This window comes from Zingiber officinale, chromosome 10A, assembly GCF_018446385.1.
Source record: "Zingiber officinale cultivar Zhangliang chromosome 10A, Zo_v1.1, whole genome shotgun sequence".
NCBI classification, from domain to species: Eukaryota; Viridiplantae; Streptophyta; class Magnoliopsida; order Zingiberales; family Zingiberaceae; genus Zingiber; species Zingiber officinale.
Window position 1 is genome coordinate 50,061,043 of NC_056004.1, and position 11,356 is coordinate 50,072,398.

General features: G+C 36.1%; 1 protein-coding gene across 2 annotated transcripts; it reads left to right on the forward strand.

The window, feature by feature from the left end:
* Positions 1-3,267: 3,267 nt before the first annotated feature.
* On the forward strand, positions 3,268-9,374 carry LOC122026271 (plasma membrane ATPase 4). Of its 2 annotated transcripts, XM_042584938.1 has the most exons (16): positions 3,268-3,581; positions 4,420-4,539; positions 4,644-4,880; positions 4,976-5,737; positions 5,831-5,953; positions 6,049-6,153; positions 6,238-6,382; positions 6,458-6,622; positions 6,715-6,953; positions 7,041-7,073; positions 7,157-7,238; positions 7,347-7,507; positions 7,868-8,041; positions 8,429-8,611; positions 8,722-8,903; positions 9,035-9,374. In XM_042584938.1, exons 1-16 carry the CDS (start codon positions 3,525-3,527, stop codon positions 9,129-9,131), a joined length of 2,865 nt encoding a protein of 954 aa, XP_042440872.1. In that variant the 5' UTR covers positions 3,268-3,524; the 3' UTR covers positions 9,132-9,374. The 2 variants fall into 2 exon arrangements, with proteins under 2 accessions (XP_042440872.1, XP_042440873.1); XM_042584939.1 differs by lacking the exon at positions 7,041-7,073.
* Positions 9,375-11,356: the final 1,982 nt, after the last annotated feature.

Genomic DNA, 11,356 nt, shown 5'->3' on the forward strand with positions numbered 1-11,356 from the left:
GTCGGATTTACGCCGAAAGCGGTGGAGACAGCGGCTGTAAAGCCGTCGGAGTCGACTGTAGGGATGTCGAAGTCGACTATAGGGATGCCGGAGTCGGTTGTAGGGACGCCGAATAAGGCAAACAGTGGAAACAAGAAGAGGGTAGCGGCAGTGACACTATAAGGCTGGCAAAGGTCGTGGATCGAAGAGAGGTGAGGCGACTGCGGGTTGGGAGCTGTGTCAGGTTCGTCCGATGGCAACAACAACGTGAGGAGGAGAAGGGGAGCGATGATCGGCGTCCTCGTGAAGGTGGCTTCGGCACGCCAGCGATGAAGGAGGAAACGACGACGACTGTGACGTGAAGAGGAGGTAGTGGCACTGGCGTAAGATGATGGCAGCGACGGCGTCGGCCAGGAGCAACCTAGAGGTATATGAGCTGACAGTGTGCTGGCAATCTCTGGCGGAGGCGGCGACCCCTGTTCCAGCAGGTGGCGGCGGGAGCAAAAACACGAAGGCCCCATTTCTTCTCAACAGTGTCCTCTCCTCCCTTAAAGGCCTAACCAGCCCAATGACAAAAATGCCCCCCTCCATCTTTGTAATCTCTCTTACGCCTTATGTGACATCCGCATCAGATAATATATTGCTGCGAGTATTAATAAGGGTATGTTGTATGAAACTAACTCATTTCTATCTAATCATTTTGAAATGAAAAATCTTAGTGAAACATCCTTTATTTTAGGCATATAGATATGTCATTATCGTTCAAGAGGTATTCTTCGACTTTCACAGAAGGCCTATATTGAAAATGTGCTTATAAGGTATGACATGAAAAATTATGCATCTAGTGACACTCCTGTGTCTAGAGGTGTTAGATTCAGTTTGCAACAGTATCCATGACTTGAAATTGAAATAAAGGAGATAGAATAATTTTCTTATACATTAGTTATGAGAAGTCTCATGTATGCACAGTTTATACACGATCAGATATAGCATTAATAGTGGGGATATTAGGTAGATATGTATATAATCCAGGACCATTACATTGGAAAGTGGTACAAAGAGTGATGCAATATTTGTATGAAACTAAATGACACATGCTCACGTATCGGAGTTCAAATCACTTGGAGGTGATTGGATATTCAGACTCCAATTTTATTGTAGGCTTAGATAGCAGGAGGTCTACTTTAGACTATATTTTCATGCTTGTTGAAGAGACTATATCTTGGAAGAGCGTCAAACAGACGCTAATAGTCATTTCTACTATGGAGACGGAGTTGATAACATACTATGAAGCATCCAGTCATGAGATTTGACTACAGAACTTCATCACAGTGTTACAGATTATTGATGACATTGATAGGCCATTGAGAATTAATTGTGATAATAAAATTACAGAATATTATGCTAAGAACAATCGTAGTTCATTTTAGTCAAAGCACATCAGCATCAAGTTTCTTGGAATTAAAGAAAGAGTTCAAAGTCGACAGGTGATGATAAAGCACATCAACACTGATTCTATGTTGGCAGATCCACTCACTAAGGGCTTGGTGCCTAAGGTGTTTTATGCGTATGTTGTAGATATGAGAGTCCTTTTTATGGAAGAAGAACTTTACTTTATTGCTCTTTATTTTTGTTAATAAAGACAAATAATTTATTTTGATTATTATACACACTTAAAGTTTAAAACATTGATGAAAATTTTATTTATTTGTTTGTTATTCTGAAATAAAGTATCATAATTTATTGTTGTGTTTAACATTTGTTATTTGTAAATATTATATAGATTTTTTTTTGAAATCATAAAGTTTAGATCATGATTTACTAGTGCAGTTTAGCATAAAGTATTTTACAAATATAATCAGATCCTTTTAGGTCACTTCAGGATCAGTTGAAAATTGACATATACTGATCACATTTCTTGTAATTTTTCATACTATACATGCACATCTTGATTTATATCATCAATGACGTTAGTATTGTGATTACTATTAGGACTTGTTACAGTTATATATAATAACTATGACCTCTTTAGTTCTATATCAATGAAGTTAATTGAATAGATTGTTTACAGGGGTATTCTATATTCATAAAGTTTGATATCAAATAAAGTTTACTTGTATGTCAACACATCACATGTAGCCCAAGTGAGGATTGTTGGATTTTATCTTTTTAAGGTGAGCTTAATTGTATTTTGTATATGCAAATATGAACTGGACTCATTTAAGTGATCTAACTAAAGTTTATTGGGTTTCAGATTATTAGATGTGGGTTAAATATGTAAAACTTTTTAGGACGATCTGTTATCATCTATGAGTTGATAACATATTGGATCTATTATATAAGAAACGGTCCCCATTGGATTATGACATCTTGACATAATCCTTCATTCCCTAATGATGAAGAATTCTCAACGTCGTCACCTTAGTTCCTCTAGAATACTCTTCAAGATCTGTTTCTTCTTTCACAGGATCTTACATATAAGGAGACAACGACTCTTTCACTATAATTATGTTCATTGTCGTTGTTTATGTACTTGATTGACTTGTATGTCATGTTTTCAATAAAAACTATATTTGTAATATTGCATTTTTCTATTATGAGTTTCTTTTAGTTTGTAGAATTTATGAGGTCAGATATTTTAAAAATTAACAATAGAATGATTTAAAATGATGAGGTAATAATTTTATTTAAAAATATTATATAATTATTTTTACTTAATTTAAAATTTAATGTATAAAATTATAGTAAAAATTAAAATCTGTCATCCCCAGAAACCCTATAAATAAGCCCCATGACCGTCAGTGAAAATGTAAATCGAGTAATTGTAATTAACAACTGTAGGAAAAAAATAATTCATTCGGCTTTATCAAAATTCGATCACTGTTCATTATAATAATAAAAAAAAAATATGAAACCGTCACATCGACGACCCCCTAGAGTCGGTTCCACGGATATGAAAGGAGGTAAATGCAGGTACACAGGTGAAAAGTGTATAGCGGAGACGTTAACTCCAGACAGTGACATTCCGGGGATCAACTCCTGGACCTTTCAGTCACATAACCATGCACTTCCTATCTGTGCTACGCCCTGAGAATCTCTGTTCATTATAAGAAGTTCTGTCTCACGGTGGCTGCACCGTAAGTAAAAAAAAAAAATGCCGGTTTAACTTTTACAACTTAATTCCATTAGAATGGGTAATTATGCGGACGCGTCCGCAGAGGGACTGGAGGCAGGCATGCGACGTCCCCGCCAAGTGGCGGACGGCGAGGAGGGACGGGTATAAATGCCGGTGAGGAGGTGCCCCTCCGCTTCCACTGCTCGCCACTCGTGACTTTCGTTTGATTTTCTATGTTTTCTTCCTCCTTCCGCCATTAATACTCTCTCAGTGGGAGATAGAGATCAGAGAGAGGCCTCTTCGATGTGGGCTTCTCCTTGTCCTCTTGTCAGAGTCGGTTTGCTACATTAGGGTCCGATTCGTTTCAAAAGTTTGGCTAGTGGTTCTCTCTTCGTTCGTTGGTGTCGATTAGCCAGCGCTTGGGTCGGCGATGGCCGGCAACAGGGCGATCAGCCTGGAGGAGATCAGGAATGAGACTGTTGATCTTGTAAATAACTTCTTCCCATTTCTAACACTTATTCGGTTTCTCTACTTTCCCTTTTATTTCCGTGATGCTATTTGATGTTGGCTTCAGTTAGTTTTTTGCGTTTGCGAAAATCGACATTTCCGTCTCGATTTCTTTGTTAACAAGAGTTTGTATTGTGGTTTAATAATGCTCTTTTTGTTCTTCCATCGGAATAATATAATGGAATTGAGATTCTTCAAAGTTTGATCTCTTTGTCTCCTGTCGTTTCATTTCAAATGACAAGCTTGCGGTGAGGGAGTAAAAAAGAATAAAAAAAAACCCTATGTAAAGGGGTTTTTCACATACTGATTGCTATTATTCTATTCCCGAGAGTACGCCTTACTTCCAGCTATTTATTGTCGTTTTCTCCGTTTGCTTCTCTTACAAAATAATAGAATGGAAAAAACAAAAAATAACACCTCGAGATCTCTCAGTTTCAGCTTCCCAATTAAGTACTTCCGTAGGTACCCGTCCGTAAAGATAACGTCTCCGCCCTTCAGCGATCAATTCTTGAGAAATCAATATAAAAAGTATGTATCAAAATGAATTCCTCTAATATCTTAATTAAGAGTCGCTAGATTAGTGATGAGGTGCTGTCCACTATCTACGCATCATTCGATGCCGATTGGACAGTTCGGCTTGCTTCTGAAGGCATCGATTCCAAAAAAATATTTTCTTTGGAATTTTTAAAATACTTTAGCAAAAAAATAATTTTTCTTTATTATTATTATTATTATTATTATTATTATTTATTTTTTAAAACAGTTTTGAATGGAATTTTTATTTAATTTTTTAGACTAATAATATTTCTATCTTTCAGGAACGAATTCCGGTTGAAGAAGTGTTCGAGCAGCTAAAATGCAGCAGAGAAGGTTTGACATCCGAGGAAGGAGCCAACCGGCTCCAAATCTTCGGCCCAAACAAGCTCGAAGAGAAAAAGGTCAATTGGTCATTCGTTTTCCGAATCAATTTCATTTTCTTTTTATTCTGTTTTATTTTGCTGCAAGAATAGAGCTAAAAGATGTTGTTCTTTCGTATTTACAGGAGAGCAAGATTCTCAAATTCTTAGGTTTCATGTGGAATCCCCTCTCATGGGTCATGGAGATGGCTGCCGTCATGGCCATTGCTTTGGCCAACGGAGGCGAAAAACCGCCCGACTGGCAAGATTTTATTGGTATTATTGTTTTGCTCATTGTTAACTCGACCATCAGCTTCATTGAAGAAAATAACGCTGGCAATGCCGCTGCTGCATTGATGGCTGGTCTTGCTCCCAAGACAAAGGTTAGTGCTGGTTTCCAGGAAAAACTTTTATGTTTAATTTGCTCTGGTAGTTACAACTTACAACACTGTGGCTGGTTCATGGTTTATTGCTTCAGGTGCTTAGAGATGGTCGTTGGACTGAGCAGGATGCTGCCATTCTGGTGCCAGGTGATATTATTAGCATCAAGTTGGGAGATATTGTTCCTGCAGATGCTCGACTTCTTGAAGGAGATCCTTTGAAGATTGATCAATCTGCCTTAACCGGAGAATCTCTCCCTGTCACCAAGAGTCCTGGAGATGAAGTATTCTCTGGTTCAACTTGCAAGCAAGGAGAGATTGAGGCTGTTGTCATAGCCACTGGGGTTCACACTTTCTTTGGCAAGGCTGCCCATCTAGTGGATAGCACCAACCAAGTTGGGCACTTTCAAAAGGTCCTTACAGCCATTGGTAATTTCTGCATTTGCTCCATTGCAGTTGGCATGGTTGTCGAGATTATTGTCATGTATCCAATTCAGCACAGAAGATACAGGGATGGGATCGACAATCTGTTGGTCCTCTTGATTGGAGGCATCCCAATTGCCATGCCTACTGTTCTTTCAGTGACCATGGCTATTGGATCACACCGACTATCCCAACAAGGCGCTATCACTAAGAGAATGACTGCTATTGAGGAGATGGCTGGCATGGATGTTCTTTGCAGTGACAAAACAGGGACCTTAACTCTTAACAAGTTGAGTGTTGATAAAAATCTGGTTGAGGTATTTGCTAAGGGTGTAGATAAAGAGCACGTGATCCTGTTGGCTGCAAGAGCATCAAGGATGGAAAACCAGGATGCTATTGATGCAGCTATGGTGGGGATGCTTGCAGACCCAAAGGAGGTATGTCTAACATGATGACAATCATGATATGATGTTATTTCCAACATCTGAATTAGTATATGTTCACTCAATAATTAATCTTTGATTTTACAGGCTAGAGCTGGTATTAGGGAATTGCATTTCCTCCCTTTCAACCCAGTTGACAAAAGAACTGCTCTTACCTACATAGATAATAATGGCAACTGGCATCGTGCAAGTAAAGGTGCACCAGAGCAGGTAAAATTTTTTCTTATTGCGTTTCTCTTCTCTTTAGCATAATTTTCTATATTTTTGTTATAATTTCTTGACAATTAATTGACTGATGGGGATAGATTTTGAGCCTTTGCAACTGTAAAGAAGATGTCAGAAATAAGGTTCATGCTGTAATTGACAAATATGCTGAACGTGGACTTCGATCACTAGCTATTGCAAGACAGGTTTGCTCTTTTAGTCCTTGCCAGTCCAAATGGCTAGCAAATATATAATGTCTTCTTAATATCTATGCTACCTTTATTATGTAGGAAGTTCCAGAGAAGTCTAAAGAGAGTGCTGGAGGTCCGTGGCAATTTGTTGGTTTATTGCCACTTTTCGATCCCCCTAGGCATGATAGCGCAGAAACTATTAGAAGAGCTCTCAATCTTGGTGTTAATGTAAAGATGATCACTGGTAATTTAAACTTCTCTTTTGGTATTTACTTTCCCTCTAGCGAAGGATTTCTGGTACCAAATTTGTCAAATTCAGGTGATCAACTTGCTATCGCAAAGGAGACGGGGAGGAGGCTTGGAATGGGGACAAATATGTATCCATCATCTTCATTACTTGGTCAAAATAAAGATGCATCAATGGCTGCACTCCCTGTTGATGAACTGATAGAGAAGGCTGATGGATTTGCTGGAGTATTCCCAGGTTATTGATGAATTTACATTGTGCACTCAAGTGCTGTAACTTGAGATGAGATTGTTTCTTTGAAGATTCATGATTGGTTCTCTGTGGAGCAGAGCACAAGTACGAAATTGTCAAGAAGTTGCAAGAGAGGAAGCATATATGTGGAATGACAGGAGATGGAGTAAATGATGCCCCTGCTTTGAAGAAGGCTGATATTGGTATTGCTGTTGCTGATGCAACAGATGCTGCTAGAAGTGCTTCTGATATTGTTCTTACTGAACCCGGTCTAAGTGTCATCATCAGTGCCGTTCTTACAAGCAGAGCTATTTTCCAGAGGATGAAGAACTATACTGTTAGTTTTTTAATGATCATAATTCATACACCGAGTAAACTTTTTTGCTATTGCCCTTAGTATTTTTTTTGTTCCATTTCAATGCAGATTTATGCTGTCTCAATCACCATCCGTATAGTTGTAAGTATCTTTTTTTTTTTTTGTGCAAATTGCATGGTCTTGTGTTTGCCAAATTGTTCTCATTTCATTCTTTTATATATCAGCTTGGATTTATGCTTATTGCATTGATATGGAAGTTTGACTTCTCACCCTTCATGGTTTTAATCATTGCGATCTTAAATGATGGTAAGTTCATGGAATTACAAATTATGGAGTCCTTTTTCTATAATTTTTATCCAAATCATATCCGGTATGACCTATAGGGTTTTTTTGTTCATAATTTGTTGGATGAAGGTACAATTATGACAATTTCCAAGGACCGGGTGAAACCTTCTCCAATGCCCGATAGTTGGAAGTTGAAAGAAATATTTACTACTGGTGTTGTGTTTGGGGGTTATTTGGCATTGATGACTGTTATTTTTTTCTGGGCCATGAAAGACACAGACTTCTTCTCCGTGAGTATTTGTTTCACTTTTCTTAAAATGAATTTATTTAATATTTATTTGTATATTGATTTTCTTCAGCAGTATATTATTTACAAACAAATATATCTATTTCCCTTCCTACATACACTACATTTTCTCCTTAGAATGACCTTTGTATGCTATATTAATATATGGTACCCTTAAATATCATGACTATAAGTTATATTTAGCACTTTTTTTTTCACTTATACTAGTCACTTGCAATATTTTTTTTAAATAAAACAAAAATAAACGTGTATATTATAATTTATATGTCACTTTTAATACACCCTCTATTTTTATATCCCACAAATTTACAGAGACCTAATTGTTCTTGTCGTATCTTTTTAGGACAAATTTAAAGTTAGATCATTGAGACACAATGACGATGAAATGATGGCTGCTTTATACTTGCAAGTTAGCATTGTTAGTCAGGCTCTTATATTCGTTACGAGATCGCGCAGCTGGTTCTTTGTTGAGCGTCCTGGACTTCTCTTAGTCAGTGCTTTTATCATAGCACAGCTTGTAAGTTTCTTCTTTTAAGTATCTTTTGTATAATTTGAGTCTCATTGCTTTTATGCGTAAACACCAAATGTGAAATATTGCAGGCGTTGAGTATTCAACTCTTTGATTAGGTATAGCTAAACTATGATAAAAACTTATTTAAATCCTACCTTGTTGCCATTCTTTATGGCTCCAATCTGTTTTCCAAAAGCATGAACCTTCTGTAAGCGTCTTAGCAATTGCACTCATATAATCTGTTTATTTGAGGAGAAAAGAAATGAGAGCAAAGAAATGGGGAAAAGTGCACTGGTGGTTCTTTTTGCACAATATAGGAGCTCAAGTGATGTTACATTCCACAGTCAATTTTAATCTATATGTAAATGAAATAACAATTTGTTCCTTGTCCAGATTGCAACAATTATTGCTGTCTATGCTGACTGGGGTTTTGCCCGAATAAAAGGTATAGGCTGGGGTTGGGCTGGTGTTATCTGGCTTTACAGCATTATTTTTTTCTTCCCCCTGGATTGGTTCAAGTTTGCCATCCGCTACATTCTCAGCGGGAAGGCATGGGATAACCTTCTTGAGAATAAGGTAACAATTGGTAGTCAAGATAGAGATTTTGGTTGATTCTATATTTTTAAACATATGGTTCATTTGGTTGCTACCCCGCTTGTGTATCTGATGATCCCTTTGCATCTCAGACGGCTTTCACTACCAAGAAAGATTATGGTAGGGAAGAAAGGGAAGCTCAATGGGCCATGGCTCAAAGGACTCTGCATGGACTCCAACCCCCTGAAACTGCTAACCTTTTCTCTGACAAGAGTAGCTATAGAGAGCTTTCTGAAATAGCAGAACAAGCGAAAAGACGAGCAGAAATTGCAAGGTCTGACTTTTTTGCAAACTCTTCATGATGTCTTACTCTAAGCTCTAACAAATAAATATTCTAAAATGATCTAATTTTTTCATTGGTGTATACGAGGATTCTAAATTTTTCTATGTCCTAACTATCCACAGGCTCCGCGAACTACACACTCTGAAGGGACATGTTGAATCAGTGGTGAAGCTGAAAGGGCTCGACATCGACACCATCCAACAGCATTATACTGTTTGACTCTCCATTATATTGAGGAGGCTTGAACATGGTTCGTGAACATGAGTAGAAACTCAAGTTAAAATGATTTCTCTTACCCCTGCTTTTACTTTATGTCACCTCTAATCATCGCTTCCTCTTCCAAACTCATCTATGCAGATCTAAATAATGCACACTATTTGCTTCTGTCCACTATGTATTTTTTGTGTTTGCAACAAATTTTTTGTTACTAATTGAAGCAGTGTTTTTTCTTGTCCTCTTTAATGTGTTCTCACCCGTCTGTTGCTTATTTTGAAATTTCTATGTCACTCGCATAGATTGTCATGTCAAAATTTTAATTCATTTTTGTCCAAGATATAAAGGTTGTAATTTTGAGCCGGGCTGATTTTGATATTGTGTTGTGTCAATTTCTATATTATTTTAAATATAAAATATATTAATTAAAAAGTAATAATTTTATTAATATTTGGTTGTTATAAATATTTTTTATTAGATTATATTTGAGGGTGAGTTTAAATATTGATATCAACTTTAATTTATTATAAAGGCATCAAGTCCAAGTTTTATTACAAGACATTAACTTCGAGATTTTACATTGATTTTTTTAATCTCTATTAATATTATAAAAGTTAGAATATATAAAATCTTTTTAATATATATATATATATATATATATAGGTGATTTTGATATTGTATTGTGTCAATTTCTATATTATTTTAAATATAAAATATATTAATTAAAAATAATAATTTTATTAATATTTGGTTGTTATAAATTGTTTTATTAGATTATATTTGAGGTTGAGTTTAAATTTTGATATCAATTTTAATTTATTATAAAGGCATAAGTCCCTGTTTTACTACAAGACATTAAATTCTAGATTTTACATTGTTTTTTTTAATCTCTATTGATATTAGAAAAGTTAGAATATATAAAATATTTTATATATATATATTTGATATACTAAGAAACGCTTTATGCGCGACCATGAGAGATGCACAGACGTGATATTGCCAGCTCGATATCTTTGCAAAAAAATATTCTATTTATTCTCTCTCCCCTTCGACCTTCTTTTGAAAACATCACCGAGCGAAATTTTCTATTTTCTAAATTTCCCTCACCGCTCTCTCTCTCTCTCACTCCTTTCTTCTCCATCACGGTCGTCTTCAGTCGCAGCTGACTGAAGCTCCCTAAACTGCGTGTTAAACACAAAAGCGACCCTGGTGTAAAAGCCCCCCTTTCTCCATTCTCAATCGTAATCCTTTCCCCTCCACTGTCTTTTTTTTAGCTCTGTACAATTATTTTTTTTTGCACCATATATATATCCTACCAAGCACAAGCTCTAGCTGCTATGCTACCAGTTTTTTGCTTATATAATTTGTAGGTAACTTGCTTATATAGTTTATTATATTAGTAGAAGAAAATATTTCACTTTGTAGCAGCTACTTGGTAAGTCATTTCATTTTTTAAAACATTGTAGCAGCTACTTGGAATGATAGCTATTATAACACTGTAGCAGCTGTTAAAATGTATACTAAAAGCTTAGCTTTCTGTATAAACATTTATTTTGAAATGAGAATCACATTGGTCAAATGTCTGCATTTAGTTAAATACAGTTGTCCATTTAATTTATATTGTAGATAACATGGTATGTGGTGTCACACAGAAGATCATGTTATCAGTTCCTTATAGATTATAAATAGAAGCTCACAACCAAGATGGATTGGGATAAACCATTGGAATGGTTGTAGTGTAATTTGGTACTAGTTTATCTTACCTATAAAATTACACTAGTACACTATGTGTGTATAGAGCAGGACCATTTAAGGTTGTTCTTTTTATACTGACTGCATAAAAGAACAGTACCTCTATTATTATGGATGTGTGTACTCTTAATCCCGATATAATAACAAGCACATGTACTTAGTATTTATTTATTTAATTTATTAAAGAACGAGATTTATTCGTTAAATCAATAGGCCCGATAAGTTGGGAAATAATATTATTTATATGGTGTATTGTTGATTATAGAAGGAAACTGTGTCCTATTTATTAGGATGATGATGTCTCCTTGAGGAGCTCATAAGGATTGTCATATAAACCCTGCAGGTGGACTTAGTTCCAACATGACAATGAAGTTGAGTGACACTACTCTTGGAGCTAGGTGTTAATTAAGTGAGTTGTCAGTAACTCATTTAATTAATGGACATTCGATATCTTAAACACAGGAGATTAATGCACTCAT

Coding starts and splice junctions, on each gene's coding strand:
- LOC122026271 (XM_042584938.1), top strand. CDS start 3,525: ATGGCCGGCAACAGGGCGATCAGCCTGGAGGAGATCAGGAATGAGACT. Junction 5,738..5,830: donor TGCTTGCAGACCCAAAGGAG/GTATGTCTAACA, acceptor TTGATTTTACAG/GCTAGAGCTGGTATTAGGGA. Junction 7,074..7,156: donor CAATCACCATCCGTATAGTT/GTAAGTATCTTT, acceptor TTTATATATCAG/CTTGGATTTATGCTTATTGC.